The sequence below is a fragment of the Micromys minutus genome (genome assembly GCF_963924665.1).
Source record: "Micromys minutus genome assembly, chromosome: 1".
In the NCBI taxonomy this organism is placed as follows: domain Eukaryota; kingdom Metazoa; phylum Chordata; class Mammalia; order Rodentia; family Muridae; genus Micromys; species Micromys minutus.
This window is the reverse complement of record NC_137969.1, coordinates 73,846,862-73,869,926: the sequence shown is the minus strand read 5'-3', so window position 1 is coordinate 73,869,926 and position 23,065 is coordinate 73,846,862. Positions and strand designations below refer to the sequence as shown.

The window sequence follows — 23,065 nt, the reverse complement described above, 5'->3', positions numbered from 1 at the left end:
TCAGAAGACAGCGTCACCCAGATTAAAGGTGGATCTTTACAACTCAAAAGATCCACATTAAAAGTCTATCTTTAAAAAGATGCCTCACAGGTGTACTCAGCCTCTTGGATTTTAGTTAGTTCCAGATGTAGTCAAGTTGACAACCAAGAATAGCCATCACACAATTTCCAGTTGCAGCTTCTCATTCTACTTAGATTCAATCTTAGCCTGCTCGTGTGGCCCATGTTTAACCTGAGCTATCTACTGCCCGCTTTCTCTTTCCTTTTTACTTTCACTCTCTTTGTACACAGAGACTTGGCTATGACAGCTGATCACTTTGAGCCAGGAAAATTCTGCATGAGCTCAGTGCGTGACTTCCTTTCTTTTAATGTCATTTTACCTGCAGGATTTTAACTCCTGAGCATTCCGGCTGCACTCTAAAACACTATCCATCGCCACTGATGTCTCAATCGCTGTCACCTTGTTTGGAATATCTTTTATCACTATTTAAATTTGACCTTGATTCTAAGATGATTCAGTTCATCATTTAGTTATTGGTTATGTCTTCCCCAAAGGCTGGTAGGTTCTCCCTGAATAACAGGGTACATCTGCTTTATTCACAACTGTACTTCCCAAACCTACAATGATGGCTGTAACATTAACTGTGGTCAGTATTTGGTGTAGGTATGGGTCAATTTATTCGGTGGAAGGGTATTTTGATGATTTTCTTGTATGACTGACAGTCTTGCTACTTGTAACTCAAGTGTTTTTCCATTTCCTTTCTATTTAAAATTGAAGTACCCTTCTCAAGGATGGGTAGGCATACATTTATTTTTAAGACAAGGTTTTACTTCAGACTGTCCTGAAACTCACAAGCTTCTTACTTCAACTTGGTGAGTGCTGGGATTGCAGAATGTACTGCCATGATTTTGTTTAGATTTTTATTAAGATCTCCATATATATATATATATATATATATATATATATGGTTGAGAATATTATTATTGGTTTGGATTTCTTGGGTGTCTGGTATGTATGAAAGATGCTACAATTTTGAGAAATTAAGTATTAATATATTGCTCACCAAAGAAACAGCATTAAACTCAGGTCTCTGACTCCAAAGTCCTTACCTGTTCTTAGTCAATTCTTCTGTTGGGTCACAGAGACCCATGGTTCTTCCCGACCATTCCTCTCATCCTCCTGAGCTGCCTATCACTCATTTGTGATAACAGACTCTTGCTTTCTCTCCTTTATTTTGTGTCTAGTTTTCAGCAAACCTATCTTATGCTTTCTATAGGGAGTTTCATCTTCTCAAACACTCAGGAGATTCTTCAAGGCAGGGAATCTGTATTGTTTATGGGTATATATTAATCACTCTGCAAAGTAATATTTTAAGTGAATACATGAATGATAGTTTAACATGAGGTACCTCTGTACATTGAAAATATTTATTTATTCATGAAGATAATTTTATATAAAACGAAGAGCCCCATTCTGTGGAGAAAATAAATTCAGCTAACGAGAAGTGCAGTCTATGCATTTCTCAAGTACAGGGCAGAGATGTGATATTGATCTAGAATCCAAGAGCAGAGCTAGACCACAGCTGCTACTATATGCAGAGTTACCTGCATTTCCCTGAAGCTGGGCTGTACCCGCAATGCCATTTTTTTTTTCATTTGCCAGCTCTCACCAGTATCAGAAGGGGTGAAAAAGATGGCCCGAGGGAAGATTCATTTTGAGATGTGATCTCAGACTCTAAAGGAAACAGACATTTGGTGACATCCATGCAGTGTGAGAGACGCACACTCTCGAGTCATCTGGGCCCTGCAAACAGAAGGGCTGATCAGCACTTTGCCTCATCCTAGAAGAGGTGATAATGAAGAGAGGTGGGAGAGAGTCACTGGAGCTTGAGGGTCAAGGAGAGATGTCTGGATGCTGAGGCCTTTCAGAGCCTCCCTGTCTCCTATTTGCTTTGGTACTTGCATAGCTCTGAGGTCTAGTAGACACCCCACTGTCAAAGAGGAGGATTCACCCCATGCGTGATACTGTCACTCAAGATGATAGATACCAAGGTCAGTCCTGTAGATGTCAGTCTCATGTTTCAAGTCTTATGTTACCTTACCCTTTTCTCTAGTTCTACCATTATGATTTAAAGGAAAAAAGCAGGATTTTAAAACATTGCTGCATTTCGCCCAGTTATTAAAACTGACAAGCATCTCTGAGAATCTGACTAAAATAGTTAAAATGGAGACAGGTCTTAGCTGCTTAAGAGCGGGAGGTTTTCTGATTGCTCGTGCCTCCTTAAAACTCTAATGAGACCTCTTTGTGTGCACACCGCAGTGCAGTGGGGGAGTGAAACTTGAGAACATTCTAGATCAGGTCTTCTTAATCTCCTCTCACCCCCGTGGTGGGTTTTTTTTTTTTTTTCTGAGAAATTTAACACAACCTCTAGGTATATAAACTTACAAAGTAGATCTTCATTTACTACTAATAAATCACTGAAAAGCTTATTTTAAACAACCTTTGGCATAGATACAATCTTATTGTTTATTAAAGACAAAAGCAAATTTGCATAGTAATGATGCATATATATATATACATGCTTATTAATATTTGTGTAAGGAATTACAGTATGCCTGAATATTTGATACTTTAAGACATAGACTCCTCAGTGTTTTTCAGAGCTGATACGTATTTTGACTTTATACTTGTCAGTGTTGAAAATTCTATTTTGCATTAATACATACTACAAAAATGTCAGGATGTTTTTTGGGGTTCTATCAGAAATCATTAGAAATTTTGTCCTAAGCCCAAGCCAAAATTCAATTATGGATTTGTTTTTATGAAACTCAAATCAGCAACTAAGCAGCACTTTTAAAAAGCCAACATTCTAACAACATAATCCAAAGATTTGTTAATTTGATTTGTGCCAAGAAGTGATGGTAGGGGAAATACTAAAAGTCCTTGTTTTCCACAACCAATCCATTGCTTTGAGAAGAGCAGAAAACAGTTTGTCTACAGGAAAGATACTGTAGTTCACAGAGTGTGACCGTCTTGAGTGTGGGCAAATGTGTTGTTCTAGGAAGTATTTGTCAGCAGGTGCAGTGCAAAGTATTCATGGTCTGTGTTCAGAACCAAAGCTGCCATGAGGTCCCGGGGAACAATATGGAGGCTCACTGTTAGAAATGCCCCGGATTTGTTACCTGTAAGTGTGACCTGTAGCCGTTGTCCGTTCAGAAACCCTTTATTGTTGTCAACATTCTCAGGACCTCTACATTTGCAATCTGTAGTTTACAAAGCAGAATTATAGGACAGTGATTCACCAAGTGTGGCATCCTACAGAACCACTGGCTAGTCCCAGACTCACCGAATCAAAGCCATGTGGACTAGCCCAGCCATCTATTTTGTCCAGATCTCCAGGTGCTTCTGAAGCATGTTCAACTTTAATTCACAATGCGCTCTGTTCTACAGTTATTGTAGAATCTGGGGGTTGTAGCAAGTCTTTGTTTGTTTGTTTGCTTGCTTTTTGTTTTTGTTTTGCTAGCCCAGGTTTTAATAGCCAACTGTGCTACATAAGTAATAATAAGACTGGGGAGAGATGTGTTAACAAAAACAGTGGAACATTAAAGCTAATTACTAATGTAAAGTGTTTCTAGCAATAGTTCCCTAAAATCAAGCCTATCTTAGTATACCCAATTTCATTTAATGGTGTAATTACATATCCTCTCCAAGAGGGGTAGCATACGGTTATATTCAGTATATTTTTAATGAAGGAAAAGCCTGATCTCCTGCAAAAATGTCTGTATTATTTTCACCCAATCCTGCCTTTTCATCCATAAAGAACAGTGTCCATTGAAAGTCCTTAGTTTCTAAAGGTAGCCAGTTAGCCAGGAGTAAGGACTTCCCTCCTTCCTGTAAGTTGACCCTGGAGAATGTGTGATCTAGTTGACAGCAGCTGGACCAGGAATCACTTCAGTGGACTTGGTCTTCGGGCTTGTGATCCCTCTGTTATACCCACCTGGTTTTCTTCGTGTTCGTCCTTCTTCTCTGTATCCCTACTCCAATAATTCTCTCATTTCCCACAACTTTCTCCTATCTTTTTTGTGGCAACATAACTAGGAATGTATTGACACAGCGTTAGGGCATCGTTGATATGAACAGCAATGTCAAGAAAGGTCAATGTTGAAGTTCATGTGGCATGCATGTCATCTTCACTGAGCATCAGTGATGGAGGCAGCTACTACTACATTTCTGTCCTTTGAAGATGGCCTGTCAATGGTTTATAGAATGGCACGAGTCTGAGAAAACAGGTTATTGCTCACCTTTCCAAAGCAGGAGAATGTCTGTTAAGAGACATGGTGCATTGGTCAAGGGTTCAAGTGGGTTGACCACCTGTGATCACACAGCATATTCTGTTCAAGTCTACAGGGAGTTTAAATAAATGGGTCTCTCTTCTGCATGCTTCCCAGTGGGTCTCTACACCCAGGATAGCTATGAAGATTGCCCAATGCAACATGACACTTACTTTTCTTATGAACATGGTAAACTTGTGTGTGCATGTGTGTGTGTGTGAGAGAGAGAGAGAGTGTGTGTGTAAATTTTGTTTGTCATTCTTTCCTTTTTTTTTTTATTAACTCAAAGGAGTAATTAACCCTTTGTTTTTCAGCTCTGCCTGCAAACAATTTAATATTGCTTGGACAGTTAATCCTCCTGAAGACTACTAATTAATGCAATAAAATTGGACTGCTCCAAAGAGAGATGGCATTCGGTCCGCTGACGCCACTTGCTAAGTCAGAGCAAGCACACTCATCCTATTAATACAAGCTAATAGGATGTCATGCATATCAGACTCTGTGCCTGATGACCACTGGGCAGCTGGACTAATGAGCTTTTATCTAGGCTGAGCTGTGAGCCCCAAACAACTGAATTAACTTGTTAAGAGCTTCACAGTCTCCCCCTTGGAGGATGGCCAGATGAAAACAGAACAAGTTATAGGGCTCAGTTTAGTACACCCATCACTGTTTGACTGGAGCTCTTGGCTGTTGAGACACAGGAAACTTCTGTCACTGTTTCTGCTGTGTGAGAAGTGCGCAGGCACAATAACCATTTTGTTTTCAGACACACCAGGAGAGGCATCGGATCCCATTACAGAGGGTTGGGAACCACCATGAGGTTACTGGAAACTGAACTCAGGAGCTCTGGAAGAGTAGTCAGTGCTCTTAACAGCTGAACTGTCTCTCCAGCCCCCACAATTACCATTTGTATTTCTGCTCAGTAGTTTGGATTGCTTGTGGTTCATGGGTTGCATGTGGCTGTGCTTTGGTATCAGATGAGAAGAAAGACAGAGACATTCAGTGAGATGTGCAAGTGTGGAACGTGTGTGTGTATGTGTGTGTGTGTGTGTGTGAAAGAAGCAGTATAGTAGGTGTTAGTCTCAGAACTATTCAAATGTGCCACTCACAACACTTTCACCTTTCAGGACCAATACCATCCTGTTTCTCTTTCTACCCCCAATCACAAGGTCTCCCTTGGTGAGTACCAGCCTTCTGAGGAAGGCAGGACAGGCATCCAGGTGTGGCCAGCAGCCAGAACTCAGGATCACAGACACAGCTCTCCTTTGGGACCTTCCTGGAAGCCTGAGCAGGATGCCCTGGCTGTGACCTGCCTGGCTCTGACCCTCGTGGCCCCTCTGCCTATCCTGGCACAGATTCTCCATCTGCAATGGCTATCTCTGAACAAAGGTGTCTTTCTTGGAACACCCCACCTACAGCCTCACTCAAGAGCCCCGCTTGGCCTTTTTGTCTGCTCTGCTCCTGAGATTCTGAGACCCTAGGAGCTGATTGGAGAGCTTCCTTGGGCTTGGCTGAAAGGTTGTGTGGGGGAGGAGGCAGAGGGTGGGACTGCATGAGGAACAGAGTGTGATGGGGATTTAAGTGAGCTCTGTCCCTTTGGGACTGAAAAGAATGGCTTCCAGGATGAACATGGGTAGTTGTCCTTTCTCCAAGGGAACCTTCCTGTTCAGGTCTTTCCTTTTCTCAGGCATTAATAACACCCACACAGCCAGCAGTTTGTCCAGTACCTCATGTTTTCCAAGCAGGAGGTTTCCTCACAGTAGCCAGAAGAGGCAGATATGTGTGTGTGTATGGGGCAGGGTCGGGGCACAGGAGGTAGACAAAAGAGAGTTCCAGCTCTGTGCCTCAGACAAGAGTCTCAGTTTAGTGACATACTTCCTGCCTCATGGGATTACAGCAGAAACCGTTCGGGTGTAACGGGATACATTTCAGGTACTAGGTCCTTTAAAATTCTGTAGATTCTACAGATGAAGAGATGTTACAACCAGAGGAGGTTTTATCCAAGGCTCTTCAGCTGAGTAAAAAAATGAGGGGGGGGGGTGTTGTGAACATTCATCTCTCTTGGGGTCTCAGTCACTTTGCATTATGATGTTTTTCTGAACTAAAGAATCACGCTGTGGGTCTCTGGACACAAAGCCTTAGGACTTTTCCTGCATGTGGCTGGGTACACACAGGTGGCTGTCATTTGCAGGTTACATAAACCTCATTTCATCCATCCTTCCAAGTGTGTGCTTGAGCGTGGCCCTGACACCAAGGTCCTGTGTGTATGGTGGCATGTTCCTGAACCTGTCTGTGGCTGTTCTTCAGCAACTGGGAAGAGAATTTCATGCTATTTTGAGCGACATTGAACCATGTGCACAGGACAGGAAGCTTGCATGAAACCGGTGCTTAAATGGTGGGCATGTTTTTATTACAAAATCAGTGTGTGGCCTGATGCAGCCTGCCACATATGACCACAGCAATTCAGGGGCTAATGGCTGTGACTTCCCTGATCCGCAGTGCCCTGTACCTCAACATTTCCCCATTACAATGCTGATCAAACCATCTCTCCACCAGTAAACCCCAGAGAGCTTCTCCATCATATATCCCCCTCCCTGGGATGAAATGTACAGACCCTGTCTGTGACTGAAGGGCCCCCACACACCACTGCTCTGGTTCCCTAACCTTCCCTCCAGCAGAGTAAGCAGAGCTCTTTGAAAATACCTGCTTCCTCCTTGCAGCTTTCCAAGCCCCTCCCACTTCACCGCGGGGTTTCTCCATCCGTTCACTCTCCCCCTTTTCTAAATCGTTTTTATTTCCAGTTCCAAGGACTTCAAGCTCTTTCTCTTTTGTGTTGTTACCACCTCCTACTCGTTAACTTTCATACCTCACTGTCCCATTCTTTAAGATCCAGGGATCCGCTGCCCCCCACCCCCAGAGTGCACAGGCGGGGCTGGAGGTGGAGTGGTACTAGGAGAGTTTGTGGGAGGAGCCTCCATTCCTGGCTAACGTCTGGCTTCGACCTACTAGACTGTTTGCGCCCTGGATGTCCTTTCTCTTCTTCCACCTGGAGAACTTTGAGGACCCTTTGTCTTACCCGCTCTCTGCACCTGTACAACTTTCACCAAACCCTTTCCTCCCTGAATCTTTCTGGCTGCTGAGGTTTTTTTTTTTTTTTTTTTTTTTTTTTTTTTTTTTTTTTTTTTGCCTCAAACTGAATTATCCTCACCTCCATGCTTCAGTTTGACCCTGTATCACCCACAAAGGTGTTTAAATGATGTTTGAGAACATTGTTTAACAGATAAGTTCTTAGTCAAGTCAACGTCTTGTGCCCTCTCTTTCTGTTTATTTCCTGCTCTCTCTGTTTCTCATGTGTCTGTGCTTGTGTGTGTGTGCATGTTGGTGTGTGTGTATGTATGTGTGTATATATGTGTGTATGTGTGTGTTTATGTGCTTGTATGTGTTCATGTGTATATATGTGTTCATGTATGTGTGTGTTTGTAGTATGTGCTGGTGTGTGTAAATGTGTATATGTGTTTGTGTATGTTCATGTATGTATGTATATATGCTCATATGTGTATGTATATATGTGTATATGTGGTATGTGCTGGTACATGTGAGAAACAGAGAACAACCTTGAATATCATTCTCAGCTGCCATCTGTCTTGCTATCTAAGCAGGATCTCTCACTGGTCTGGGGCTCACCAAGCAGGGCAGGCTGGCTGTGAGCTTCAGAAATCTACTTGTCTCTGCCTCCTCAGCACAGGGATTCCTAGAAAGAGTCATAATGCCTTAAACATAGTTTCTGAGGTCTCAGACTCAGGTCCTAATACTTATAAGGTGAGCAGTTTGCTGACTGAGCCATCACCCAGTTCCTTGTCAGATCTTTTGTTAGACCCTTTTCCTGGTGTGAGTTGAGCTCTCCTGGAATAGCCGTGCATCAGGCAGTTTGCAAACAGCAGCTGCATGGACTCTGCATGTCTGAAGACCTGTGCTCTCGCCTCTTAGGCTTTCAATGCTGTCTTGAGTTCATTATATCTTGAGATGACCACTGCTCTTCTCAGGAAGTATGAAATTCCAATCTTCTACAGTGCAAGGCAGTGGCTGAAACAGTTTCCTACATCCTGTCATCATAAGCCCCTCCCTGATCCCTTCCCCTGATCTCAGGGCCTTCCTCTACTCCCCCAGCCTGGGAGACATTTATGAGTCTCATCACTGGGGAAACACTGCCCTGTTCTTGTCTCCCTTCTTCTAGCACAGAGATATTTTTTCCTCCCTCACTCTCACCTCGTGGACCAAGTCTGTTATCTCAGACCCTGTTTATGGGCTGTTGGGATTTTTCCAACAACCTGAAACGAAGCTGCAAGGCCCCACAGGTGGGGCTGTTTGCTCGCCTGGCCATAAAATATGGCTGGTTCTTTCATCTGCCATTACTTATATCATAAGTGAGTGGGCAGGAAGACAGTGGGGAAACAGCTGCCCTAAACTGGTCCAGACTTACAAAGAAGAGGAGGAGGAAGAAGAAGAGGAAAAAGAAGGAGAGGAGGAAGAGGAGAAAGAGGAGAAGAAAGAAAGGCCCAGAGAAACATGTTCAGCCTTGGTGCTGAGCTAGTTCATTTTACACTGTAGTCTGTACAGAGACACTTAAGCTCTGGCCTTCCCCACTAGAAGTCAAATTTATTCTGTGCTTGTGTCTAAGTGGCCTCCAGGGATGCTAACATTTGCTGTTGGAGAGCTAAAAGTGGTGTTCCTTTCATCTCTGATGAGAGGTGTCACCTTAAATTATGAGGGGTAGCTCCAGCCTACATCTGGGTGTGGGAGGCTCAGGCAACAGAGGGAGCCTGCTCCCTTCAGTGATTGAAGGTTTTCTACCATCTTCTGCTTTCTGGTACTCCAGATAGCTCTGGGAGAAATATCCCACACTATACATTCTCATGGAGAAATTTGTGGAGTCTGGCAAGTCTGCAGAGAGAAGAGACATTCTTGATGAATGTCACAGAGCAGCTTAGAGCACACTGAGGAAGTCACAGAAAATCCCAGGCTGATGGTTTGTACAAACCATGCCCGGAAGTGGTTGGAGGACAGGGATGGGCGGCTCCCGAGATTCCAAATTACTTGGCATTCTGCATCTTCAAGATTTGACTCACCTACACCCACCAGGACAACTGGAGTTCCACATTGGTGACTGTTCAGGAAGCAACATCCCAGTTAAAAAGTGTGAACGCTATGGACCACAGGGGGGAACATATTAGATCCTGTTAGCTGTCCATTTCATAGAATACCAATTAAATAGTTCCTCTAGCCCAAGAGTCAGGGCCTAGACAAATGGGCCATGGAAGCAGGATACATATGTTTAGATAGCGAGGTAGGAAGTGGGGTGAGAGCTGGGGCAAAGGTCCCTAAACTGAAGTACACAGACTGTATTCAGCCTGGTGTCTGTTGTGAAAATGCAGGTCTACTGGACACAGGCATGCCCATGCTTGTGGCTTACGCCTGCCCTTAGGCTATGATGCAGTGCTGAGGATAAAGAGTGGAGTGTGAACCAAGACAAGAGAGTTGGCAAAGACTAAAGGGATTATTCTCAGAAATGTCACAGACGAAGTTTGCAGAATCCGGTGGAGAGAGAAAACAGGACCGTGTATACCACATTCCACACTGCTTTCCTACAGACAACTAGCACAGGGCTATTTTAGACATTCTTATTATTTTAGATTTTACATCTTCATTAGTTATATGATCTGCAGTTTCATTATCCATTTGCATTAAAAGACATGGGAAATGACTGTCACAGAATCAAACTTACTCTTGAAAGACACTTGCAAACGCCATTTTATTGACAACACTGGTGGATGACAGGCTCCTGACATCTCCAGATTCCATTTTAAAACACACTCTGTGTGTTTTACTGACTCAGCCCCTTCCTAGCTGCCTGCTTTCAGGATAGCTGCATGTCACTTGGGCTAGCATGTCAGTCATTCCCATTTCCTTAGAAGTGTCACTGAAAGATGAGTCATCAGAATTTCCTCTTTACTCCCCCATCAGGGTTTGGAAAGTCTCTGACATGCACTGAGGCCACTCGAGGGTGAATATATATAGATATGACTTTCTTTTTCTACCTTTAGCCTTTTGGGAGAATCATCTTAATTTACCAAGGTTTTCTCTCTCAATGTTTATTTTCTCCTTGCAATTCTGTACCTCCTAGGATTGCCTTGAAAACCCTCTGCATAGCCATGACTAAGATCAACTGTGACATCACTCCTGGGAAAGAGCAGCTTCAGAGCTGAAGGATCTAGGGGCATCACCCTCCTCATGAGGACTCTGGTGTTAATGCTTCTTAATCTCTCAGGGTCTTTTACTTGTACCTTTGGTGGGGAGCGAGACATAAGGAGAACATAACCTTTCTACAGCATATGTTAAGCATTACTTGTGTGTTAGGGTCATGTGAGCTTCTTTGTACATAGCATCCGTGCTTCTGGGACACCCACAGGGTGGATGTTACTGTCATCAAAATGTAGTGGAGGAAACCAGCTGGGGGACCGGGAACATAATATGATTAGCAAAAGCTAAGAATAGGTGGGAATGTCTGCCAACCTCCCTCCTCTTACTCCAGCAGATTCACAATCACTCCTTCATATAAAGAAAATGTTTGGCTCTGGCAGATTGCCAATTTAGAACTTAGCTCACATCTAAGCAAACAGTCATGTACCAATGTGTCTCCTCTCCAGGAGAGATAGAGATAAAGAAATAGTGTGTGCAGAATGCTACTGCTGGGTCTGTCTAGTCGGCTTCTTACAAGTAGCCAGAGGGATGGCAGCTGCTACAGGGCAAGCCCATGAGGTAAGGATTTTACCGCATGGAGGGTGGGGAAGTTTTCTGAGACCCAGAGATAATGGAGGGTCATCTTAGTATATCTTGAAACCACAACTCTCAGAGGCTCCTAAAGCACAAAGTGAAAAATATAACTTACTGTGGCATCTCTTAGACCCTAGAAACAGCCCCCGTAGCTTCTGAGAAATGCCTGCATGAGATATTTTTTTTCTACTTTGGGCATCACTGTCAACTGTATTTCCTGTGAATGCTCACCTCTAAATGGGGCATCTTAGTTGACTGCCTTTGTACCGGTCAGCCAGGGTTCAAGGAAAATCACAGAAGAGGAGGCAGAAAGAACGCAAGCGCCAAAGGACAGGAAACAATGCTCAGAAATGCTGTCTTCTGCACATGGCATGGCTAACACACTCATGAATTCATTAGTACCTGTGGCTGACTGTACAAGACCTCTACAAGATTAAGCCTGCCAAAATTCTAGGATGTATGGGGGAGGGAACTCACAAAAATCTACGCTTAAATAAGAACCTATCAGTAGCTGACAGCTGGTATGGGAGGGTGCATTCTTTTTCTGAAGGTGTGGGCACCTGTAGGTTGCCCATGCTCCAGTAGATGACCCCACATCCATGCACATGTGGGAAGCACTAAAGGAACTAGTGAGTTTTATTAAAAATATAAGAAAACATGAAATTTGGAATTAGACATATGTGAGACTATCTGAAGGTAGTTGGAGGGAGAGAATGAAGGTAGATATGATTATATTTCATTGTATACATGTATGAGATTCTCAATAAAAAGGAGAAAGTATCCCTTTGCTATTCACTGTTCACCAAATGGGTATAACTCATTTTATTCCTTAGGGATTTGCTTACTTTATAGAAGTTTTGATGAATTATTAGGGTTACCTGGTCATTCCAAGTCATCCGTGCCTATAGTTAACATGAGGCTGGGTTTTGATGATCCTTTAAGGTAATATTTTCTACCTTGTAATAGTAGCTAAAATGTCTGACAGTTATGAGAAATTATGTATGAGTCCTTTAGGTCTAGTATTGAAAAAATGACATCAAGAAAGCCATACTAGTAACCAACAGTTATTGGGCATTGGTTATGTGCTGAAGAACATTTTGAATGCCTTACTAATATAGGCTCATTTAATCTCTACAATGATTCCATGGAAGCAAGCTCTCTTATGCCATGATTCTCCACATGAAAAATGTAATCAGAGTTGATTAGCTCACTTAAGGCCACACAGTTAAGAAATTTGTAGCTAGGATATTGTACTATGATAAAGCACTGAGGGTAAATATGACTATGAACTTTCTGGGTCTTGTTTCTGAGCTTTAGAGAGTTTTCTTAGCCTCCTTCTGGAAGCTTTTAGGTCAACACCACGCACAGGTTATTGCGCCCACACCTAAAGGCATCTTGGGAATCTGGCATCCCAGAGCTTATCATGGAGCAACAAATAGCTCTACATGTGCATCTGGTAACTGAGGATACTGTTCTCTGCTTCATTTTAGGCAAAAGTGATGATGAGGAGAGTCTTTGCAAGTCAGCCCATGGGGCAGGGAAAGGAGCATCAGAGGATGGCAAGGACCATAAGCGACCTAAACGTCCCAGAACCATCTTGACTACTCAGCAGAGGAGAGCATTCAAGGCCTCGTTTGAAGTGTCCTCCAAGCCCTGCAGAAAGGTATAAGGGGGGAAGGTGAAGTCAGGAGAAAGGATCAAGGTCCCCTTGTCTGTATGCAGTTGGACTCCCCTGGCATATTAAAGGGCTGTGGAGGGGATATGAGGATGGGGAATGCTGCTCAGAGTCTGTGACAGTTATGAGCTCTGCAAGAGGTTTCAAAGATAGCTAAGGAAGTAATAGGCTCTCCCCCAAATTTCTATATCCTTGCCAACTCCCAAGGACACTGACTAACAAGTACCTCCTGTTACATGAAGTGCAATAAAGAACAATAAATAGTAATAAAATCATTGTAATAATTACTAGTTGTGATATAAGCCAGATGCCTTAACAACAATTATAAAAATACAGTAGCTTTTAATGTGTGCTTTTTATGGTCAGGTTTTGGCTTATTCTCCTTGGTGTAGTGACTTGGGGATTCCCTGGGTAGAAGTTCAGTCTTTCCCATGATTTTTTTTTTCCAATGGAATATATGGGCTCTGGTTTTCTATTCACCTAATGATGGGGATTTGGGTTGTGTTTTGTTGGGACTGTTATGAATAGGGGTTTTGTGAACATTTGTAGAAAATTACTCATTGACTCAATAAAATAGTATTCTCCTTTTATGTCACATCTCAGAGGAGGGCAAGATAAGACTGGGAGGGTAGTTCTGTTATCTATCACTTGAGTCCCAACAGTTGCTGCGTTTCTCAGATACCATGGTGGGGAGAGCAGAAATAGTGAGTGAGCACCTGGCATTGTGAGGACATTCCTGGGGTTTGTGTCTACCTGCTTATGCATCTCCTGACTACAATGTAGGGGAAGAATTTGAGATTTGTTGAACAGTAATATATTCTGTCACAACTTTGATTTTGGAAAAGCTTGACCCATAGACTCTTTCCTTCCCTTATCTTTGCCACTCCCTGCACTCTGTGGGAGGGACAGGTAGGTAGTGAAATACACCAACTAGGCTTACACTGTAAATGTGGTCCACGTACAGTGGGGAGGACATGAGTATCCACAAGTGTCACACAAGGGAGAAAGCTATAACATAAAAGAGAGGCTGCCAGAAGCAATGGATAAGGAGAAATCTATTTCATCTGGGCATCTACCAGGCTGTGTGGATCAAGTGGCTTCTGATCTGAGGCTCTGGGGCGTAGATAGGGTTTCAATAGGTTCAAGAGCCCCTGTGTCCACTCCTTATGGAGGCTTAGTTGATGCATAAGCCTCAGTTACCTACTCTGCTCATCTCACTTCCAAGTTTTAGCCCAACTGCATGGTCAAGGGAGTGTGTTTTCTGCAGCCTCCATTTGGTCTACTCATTCGGGCTTTTTCAGTCCATCTTCCCTGGAGTAGTGTCTTGGATCTCTTTGTTATTTGGATCCTAACTGTCCTCACCTCCATATGACCTCAGTGCATTTATCAGCTGTAGAGTTGGTTGCCTGATTCTCATTGATTCCAGATAGCCCCCATGCTTTATATTCTCCCATGGGAAAGTCTCACTCACAAAAACATAGTGAACAAGAATATTTAAAAAACACACCAAGTTACTTGGAAATAGACAAAGGTCAAAATTTGAGTCAATGGCAAGACAGGAGAACAAGAGAGAACCATCTGTTTCTGCAAAGAGACTTTCATTTTAGTTTTTCTTAAGTCGATTGAAGCCTATGAAAACCCAAAGCTAAAGAGAAGTCAACTTCAGTAGACCATATTAAGCCATAACTTCAGAGTATAAAAAATTCAAAGTTTCTCCTAGGAATGTGCATCCAAATAAATGAGAATCTCTTCCTTTCTCTGTCTTGGGAAAGATGCCTTCTCTACCAGAAAGCATCTTTCACATAACCTTGTATTTGGGTATATTTGAACATCAATCATGAACCAGTCTCTACTTAGGAATGTGACCTATGCCCCTACCCAGCACCACCCAGGAAATGGTTTACCTCCTACTCTAAGAAGTCAGTGTGTGTGTGTTTTATACTCATGAGTTCAATTTCTTCAAGGTGAGGGAGACTCTGGCTGCGGAGACAGGGCTGAGTGTCCGTGTGGTTCAGGTGTGGTTCCAGAACCAGAGAGCCAAGGTAATCTGCTTCTCACCTTTATCTGTCTTTGTCTTACTGGTTTCTTCCAACAATAGCAGATGGACATTAGACTTATTTTCTAAACTAACTTATTGGGCAGAGTAGCTCCCTTGAATAAAATTGTCTACCATCAGCAATTATTTCAGCCACAGTAGCCCTGAAGAAGGGAGAAACAAAGCATTTGTTAGTGAAGCAATTTGTGTCATGGCAGGTGGAAAAAATGTGTTCACTCCCAGCTTGCAGTGTTTGGCCTCACTAACTCCAGGTAAACCAACTTACTGTCCTGGGTAACATACAAGTCCTGGGTTGCCTGTTTTCTTCCTGACTCTAAAAAAAAATGCACATGTCCTGAACAGTTTCCCATAATCTTGGTTTTATTTATCCTTCTTTCTTTCATGTATGTTCATGGACAAGTATGTACATGGAGGTGTATGCATAGAAGTATGTGCATTTTCATGAATGCCAGATAATTCACCTTGGTTTTTGTTCCTTTGAACCGAATGTTTCACTAGGACCTGGAGTTCCTCAATTAGTCTAATTGTGGGGGCCAGGCAGTCCCAGGAATCCTCTTTGTCTCCATTCCTCAGCACTGGAGAAACAGAGTGCATACCAAAACCCCTGATTTTTTCCTCGAGTTTTAAACATTGAACTCAGGTCACTGTGCTTACTCAGCAGCATTTTGTAAACTTAGCTCTCTTCCCAGTTATCAGATGGTGATAAATTACCCTTCTCATTAAGTCACAATTCTGCAACAGAATTCCTCACATCAGGGCTGTCGTTGGTGTGTTGCTATTTCACCATTAGAAGACTTCATGGTGTGGTGACTGTTAGAGAACTCATGGGATGTGTTTTCACAGAGCAGGAGCACACTGGTAACTCTGAGGAATTCTATGGCAAAGGAATTCACTTTTATTATAAATATATCACACACACATATGCATACAGGAATACACACACATGCATGCACACATCCACATACTTACTGCCTCACATGAAGCAGTTCCAGAGAAAGCAGCATACAGTCCTTGCTGGGAAGAGGTTTGTTTCTGAGAAGACAGGTTGCACTTTGTGTCTCTACCAGCTGCATTCCTGCTGCTTCAAACTAAGAGAGCCCTTGCCACTGAGCATCTGAGTCACAGTGTTACACCTGATATGTGTTTCCTGGATGGAGTAAAAGCTGGGGGGGTCCCTTCCTCTCCTTTAGAAACCGACCTCTCAGCAAAGGGTAAAGGTCACACCCTTTCTGCTCTCCCTTATCATGTGAACCCAACCCAGGCCTCTGACTTCTCATCCTGTGGTCCTCTCTTCATCAGATGAAGAAACTGGCTCGGCGGCAGCAGCAACAGCAACAGGATCAACAGAACACCCAGAGGCTGAGTTCTGGTAAGCTGGTGGCTCTTTCCAGCCAGTCCTCACTACAGTCCAAGTTCCTCCTAACTAAGGCCTTCAAATGAAGCTCTTTGCGTGACATACTCCCAATTAGTCACATCCATTCGAACAGTTTTGAGAGATGATCAGTTTAAGTAAAGACTGGGCTGTAGGTAACTTGTAGGAGCACTGAGGGCACTTGAGCTGCATATCAAGAGAAGAGCAATCGATTGACAGTGGCAAAGCTCATTGATTGGACCCTTATGTGCAGAGGCAAAGGCATGTCCAGTTTCTCTTCTTACCCAGTTCTTCTCATCTGAAGCAAATCCACTTACTAAAAGATACTACTGACTTAGCCCTCTCTCATCTTTCCATCACTTTGGTAAATTTCATGAGATAATAAATGTAAAAGGAATAAATGTTTATGTAGGCTCAGGATTCCCAAGAGTCTCAGCTCATAACTGCTTGGTATGTTGTTTTAGGGCTTATGGTGAGACAGAGCATCCTAGCAGAAGTGTGTGTGCTGGAAATCTATTCAGCTCAGGCTGGTCAGGAAGCTGAAAGAGAAAACAGAGCCTCAGAAGTGGTGGTATACATGTCCTTTTTAGGGCCGAGAACTAAAACAGTCACATATCCTCAATATCTTGAGTAGCCACGAGTCTCTTTCATCCACTGCCATTCACTACAGAAAGAACCTTTTTTAGTTATGTCTCAGAGTATCATTCTGTGGGTACAAACAAATCCTTAGCGTGCAGTTTGATGCCATATCAATTTAGCTAGAGAACAGTAGTAAGCTTCCTGGTGGGGACTATGACCTCATCCAGTTTGCTTTTTAATAGGTTTCTAGTATGAGGTATGCATTTTCTCCAATGCAGTGAACCTCAAATTCAACCTGAGAGCAGTTGGTTACCCTGTAATAGCATGCCATTGTTGTGCCAGTGGGTGCATCTTGCCTGACAGGTTGGCATCCTAGTCATAGGATTCACAACTGGGTTGGACCCATGATGATTTTTTTTCAGCACTATGAAAGGCACCCAGGATGGAGAAAGCTTCCAGCTCATTCCCAACTTGATTTCTTTATATTTTGTTGTCAAGGTATTTGAGTATATGATGTCTCCTGCAATATAATTCTATCATCTAGTGTTAAGGACAACCAAGTGGAATATCAAAAGCCTATACTGTCTGTGGAGGTTCTGGGGCCTTAAGAAGGTGCCCCACATCTGGCAGTGGCATTCTTGTTCCTTAAACAATGACTTTAAGGAACAGTAGGATATCTCATGTAGGTTTTTACCTGGTTTTCTCATAAATATTAAGTTTTGATTAACTCTTTGTGTTCCCTCACTGTCCTCATCCCTGATGCCATTCCTGCTTAAACCTTTTCACCCTAGAATTTTCTCCTTCTCCTTTCCCATCATCTGTCTGCTGGCTTGCCCTCTTCTCTACCCTGAAGTCAGCTCTGCTCCACCCTGGTACCTTTGTAGCTTCTGGAATTGCATACATGCTCCAAGTTACACACAGAGATCTAAATACTCAAAAATATGGATCATATATGAGAAAGAAGATGTGATTTTTGTCTTTCTGGGCCTAGGTTACCTCAATCAGTAAAATCTTTTCTGTTTCCATCCATTTACCCACAAACTTCATCATTTCTTTTTATCAGGACTTGTACAGAGAAATAGTAATATACAGAAAAATGGGCACAATGGCTGCTGGGAGGGGTGAACATCAAGGAGAATAGGAGTCTTGAATTCTGTTCTCAGATCTACTTTACTACAAAGTGATTTGATCTAAGTCCAATCCATTTTTCCACGTAATTGTGGATGTATCCATCCACAAAGAGGGGTAATCATGCCTGCTACTTTTGTCATAAAGGGTCCCTGTATCCTTCAAAGAGGGTTATGGATAAAAAGATCAGAGGCATGTCAATTTCATGTAAACCACCATACTCAGGAGGAAACTACACTATGGGTCATAAAAACACACAGATAGTACCGAGGACTCTCTTAAAGACTTCTCGGGGCAGTTGCTAGAGTATATTTAAGAAAGCAGAAGCCAGAGGGAGTTATCATTGCTAGGAGTTCATAGAGCCATGCTCATATTGAGGGTGAGGAGGCAGGAATAATTTTTTTTCATAAATCAAATGTAGCAGGTTGCAAATGGAGAGTATTCCCACTCTCATGAAATCTTTGTATCAATCCCGTGACGTCAGCTGGTTGAGTATCAGGAGTCCCATTTTACTGATAAGCTTGCAATGGGTTATTGTAGGAAAGATCTGTCCCCTCAAGTGGTTACCAAACCTACATAGTGTCCTAACATTCAGCTTCCAAGCCTGCACCTCCGTCCTCCTCTGTCATAGGCTTTGGTGGGTGCAGGCTGAGGAGCACTGATACCACCCTATCCCTTCCTAGTGAGTACATGAGAAAACTAAGAGCCAGACAAGTAAAACTATTGCCACAATCATACATCTTGCTCAGCCGCACACCTCCAACATGGTCTTCAATGAATCCTACACAGTACTGTCTACGCTGTTTGAGAGTCGCCTCCTTTATGAGATAGACGTGAGCGAGAGCATGGCTTCCAAAGTTGGGTTGGAAAGGATGCAGTGGTTCCTCTCAGCCCCACCCTCTCAGAGTGTATTACAGAGGTGGGTGAAATGTCAAAAACTAAACACACAAATACGGAGACTGGACCATTCCTCTTAGCCTTCTCCCTCTCAGAATACATGAATGACACTGTCAGAGGACAACTTAAGTAAAGAAATAGACTTGCTCTGGGGGCAGGTAGAGCTGTGGACTACCATGCCATGAGAACCATAAACACTGAACAGCACTAGTGGGGAACTGCATTCTTTTGGGTTCTGGGATGCCAGTTAAGAATGACCTGTCTTCTTCTTCATTTTGTTCCTCAGCTCAGACAAATGGCAGTGGCAATGCTGGCATGGAAGGGATCATGAACCCCTATACGACGTTGCCCACCCCACAGCAGCTGCTGGCCATTGAACAGAGCGTCTACAACTCTGACCCCTTCCGACAGGGTCTCACCCCACCCCAGATGCCCGGAGATCACATGCACCCCTATGGTAAGAGGGACTCAGTCCCCAGAGGTCCCTCTCAGTCTGCTCATGTGGGCTTCCCGTTTTCCTTAAACATATCCACACAGTTCCCAGAGATTTGCTGAATTACCAAATATATGTCCCATAAAATATTGCTAACACCATCTACCTGATGGGTGCAAAGGATTTCTGAGCACGTTCTTTGGTGATATTTCCATGTGTCATCATTGTTGGGGCTCCTTTGCTGAGCCGTTCCTTGTCCACTTTACCAATTAGGGCAATGCTCAAGGAATGTGTCCTAGAGACTTTAGTGGGACGGAGCAAATAGTTGGAGGGAACCAAGGCCACTGTGTGTTTACGTTAAGAAAGGCAGTATGTGACTTTCACTATATGTGACTTAATGTGTGATACAATATGTCATGAGTTGTCCTGATGATTGCACAACAAAGTTTAGTTCAGCATCTTGCAAAATTTAGTAGCAGAGACATAAGGTGTTCACTCTGCCAACTTCTTTCCTTTAGTTAACATTTTTTGTTGCTATGGTCATGAGTGTGACCAATTGGTAGGAGGCTTCTAACATACATGAGGACAAACGTTCAGATTCCCAGCACCCATGCTAAACTCAGACATGGCTAGAAATATCTGTAGCCCCAGTGCTGGATGGGCAGAGGCAGGTGTGGCCATAGAGCTTGTTGAGCAGGTAGTCCTACCAAACTGTGACTTTCAAAAATGAGGAGGAGACCTGCTGAGGAAGATATCTGACATAGCTTTCATCCCCTACCTGTACACACTCAGACATGTGCCCAACACACATTAACATTGTACACACACACATACACACACATACATACATGCTCACATACACACACATACTCACACACACATACACATGCATACACATACACATGCACACACATACACACATACATACATGCTCACATACTCACACACACATACACATGCATACACATACACATGCACACACATACACACACATACACATGCACACACATACACATGCATGCACATACACATGCACACACATACACACACACACATACACAGGCCACAAATTTGTTGTTAAAAACCACTTTTACTTTGGTTTATCCCAGCTTCAGCAAACACCCACACTGCCCAACATCAGGAACATGTTCACTCCAAATTTGTTCCTGTGCATCCCAGTGATGCCCATCCTTTTCCTCTTTAGAAAACACATGTCACACTTGAACCATCTTCACTCTGTCACATCGGAGAGCTGGGCAGATTTCATTTTGCAAATCCTTATGTCTGACTTTTAACAAAAGGAACAACTAAAGTTCACTGATAGGTTTTAGGCACTTGCTTCCAACTCTCTAGTTGAACTGAAGGGCATGGACGCCCTGCCATGCCTCCCAGGTTACAGGGTTTTTATTACATTGATATAGTGTGACCACCTGGCCCCTCTCTCCAGGCTACAGCTGAGGCCAGGCACCTAACCTTCCTCAATTGTGAGGCAGAAATCTGGGGAGGCAACAAAACCCTGGCACATCTCTGTTGTTTGCAATGGCCAATGTTACCAGCAAGATTAGAGCTTCACTTGAAGAATTTGTGTTCATGTCTCACCATCAGTCCTCATGGAGCCCTTGTGAGGCCAATGACATTCAGGATCCCTGTCTATGTCCCTTCAGCCTTTGGTGATGAGTCCTGCCTACCCTGTGTCCACTGTGTAGATACCCTCACTGTGCTCAGTTGACTTAATGCTTTTCCAACTTTGGACATGAGCTCTCTATGAGACTGCAGACTCTAGCATTGTAACCTTTACACTTTTGTGTGTAGTTGTTCCCACTCCATACCTCAGCACTTAGTAGGTTCTTATCCCTGGGATATGTTCAAATACTTGTTGGGTTCAGCTAATTTCCTGCCACACAGGCCATTAATTCTTCCAGACCCTCATGCCCATGTTCCAACTTCATTTCAGGTGCTGAACCTCTTTTCCATGACCTGGATAGTGATGACACATCTCTCAGTAACCTGGGCGACTGTTTCCTGGCAACCTCAGAAGCTGGACCCCTGCAGTCCAGAGTGGGAAACCCCATTGACCATCTGTATTCTATGCAGAATTCCTATTTCACCTCTTGAGTCTTCTCCTAGAATTTTGTGGCTGGGCTCCCATATGGAACAACCATACTGTGTGAGGGGTTGTTGACTTTAGGATGGGGAGGCCAGAGAAGAGGTGGGCTGGGGAGGGAGGTTTGTTGGGGATGCTGTTGTTTAATTATATGGCGTAGCTCAGCATTTCCAAAGACTGAATACATTATGGATCGCATAGTTTAATGTTTCTAATAAGAATCTTAGTGTTAGATATGAAGATGTGTTTATCATTAAGGACAGGGTCTTTTAATACAGACATTCTCAAGCAAACTAGATACCTAGGGACTCCTAACAGCTTCCCACCACTCTGGAGAAGTGCTTGTCAAGAGGTGCCGTATGTCTATTCATCTACAAACCAATAGACAGACAGATAGATGTGTGTGTGGGTATGTGTGTGTGTGTGTGTGTGTGTGTGTGTGTGTAAAACCTTTCATACTTTATCATCAAAGTTTATTCCTAATTATAACAGACACCAACTGTACAGCAAAAGTAACTTTATTTTCAGTGTGAACTATATTTAAGGAAATGCTTGATGCACTTAAGTTATAAAATGAGATAATTTACTTTTATAAACTTTATTTTGAGTTTGGAGAGACTCATCGGCAGGGCAGAGAGGGCTGTTCCACCAGGCCCCACGGTTTTGAGTGCTTGAGTTTGTTCTGTGATCAGAGTATCATTGGGGTCTAGACAACAACTCCAGATGGCAGGCAGCGTGCTATAGTGAGCTCATGCTCACACTGGGGTTGAGTCGCTGGGCCTGAATGAGATTTTAGTCTTATTGGCACAGGATTGTTGGGCAGCATCAGCAAGGTTGCCTATTCCCCCAGATCAGCCTCCATGGGTGTGCATGAGGTTGATGCCACACTTACCGTCCTGGGGACACCAAGGCTCCACATCAGTACATGACTGAAGTTGAAACTAAAATAAACCTGATATGATTTTAAATACAACCAGATCATATACCTGATGATAGAGGATACCTGGGGCCACAGAGCAGGAAGTTCCCGTACCACAAGTCCTATCTCTCTGCATAGCCCACATGGCCACATGACAAAGACAAAGCTCCGAGGGAGACAACACTCCATCTGAGAAGGTGGAAGAGGCATCATGACTGGATTCTAGAGCAAGCACTGACTTGCGCATCTTTTTTTTAATTTTGTTTTGTTTTGTTCTTGCATTTAAAAAAGTCATTTAAAAATGACTATATGAACCCCCAAAGCCGGAATTACTTGTGATCTCTGTCTCTTTCTGGAGGGCCCATAGTCTTGAGGGCCTGCTCGTACAAAACTCATGGAGTTCATAGAAGCAGAGTGGGACCAGGCAGGTACCCAGGGCTCTTCCTTTCAACCCACTTTGCTGACCCTAAGCACAGGAAGACCCAGCAGCCATTGTACACAGGGATAATTTTATACCCTGATCTCCAATTATGGTGCTAGGATAGGATCTTCTGTGTTAGGATCCTCTGGGGAAGCAGAATGAGTAGGGGGAAGACAGACAGACTCCACTGAGAGAGGCTGTGACAGGCATGACGTCATGCCTGGCGACGTCATCAGAGCCATGAACATGCCCACATATCCACTTCAGTCTCTGCAAGGCCAGAGGAAGCATGTCCCTTAGTGGTAGAGTGTGTGTTGTG

General features: G+C 43.4%; 1 protein-coding gene across 1 annotated transcript in view; it reads left to right on the top strand.

Annotated features, from left to right (window-relative positions):
• Positions 1–21,417, top strand: part of LMX1A (LIM homeobox transcription factor 1 alpha) — a gene marked incomplete at both ends in the record, with an annotated part of 137,620 nt that extends 116,203 nt beyond the window's left edge. Inside the window, 5 exons of the mRNA XM_080930238.1 lie at positions 12,653–12,825; positions 14,802–14,879; positions 16,193–16,262; positions 19,156–19,326; positions 21,257–21,417. Coding sequence (XP_080786364.1) covers positions 12,653–12,825; positions 14,802–14,879; positions 16,193–16,262; positions 19,156–19,326; positions 21,257–21,417 — 653 coding nt within the window. The remainder of the gene's footprint in view (positions 1–12,652; positions 12,826–14,801; positions 14,880–16,192; positions 16,263–19,155; positions 19,327–21,256) is intronic.
• Between the last annotated feature and the right edge of the window lie 1,648 nt (positions 21,418–23,065).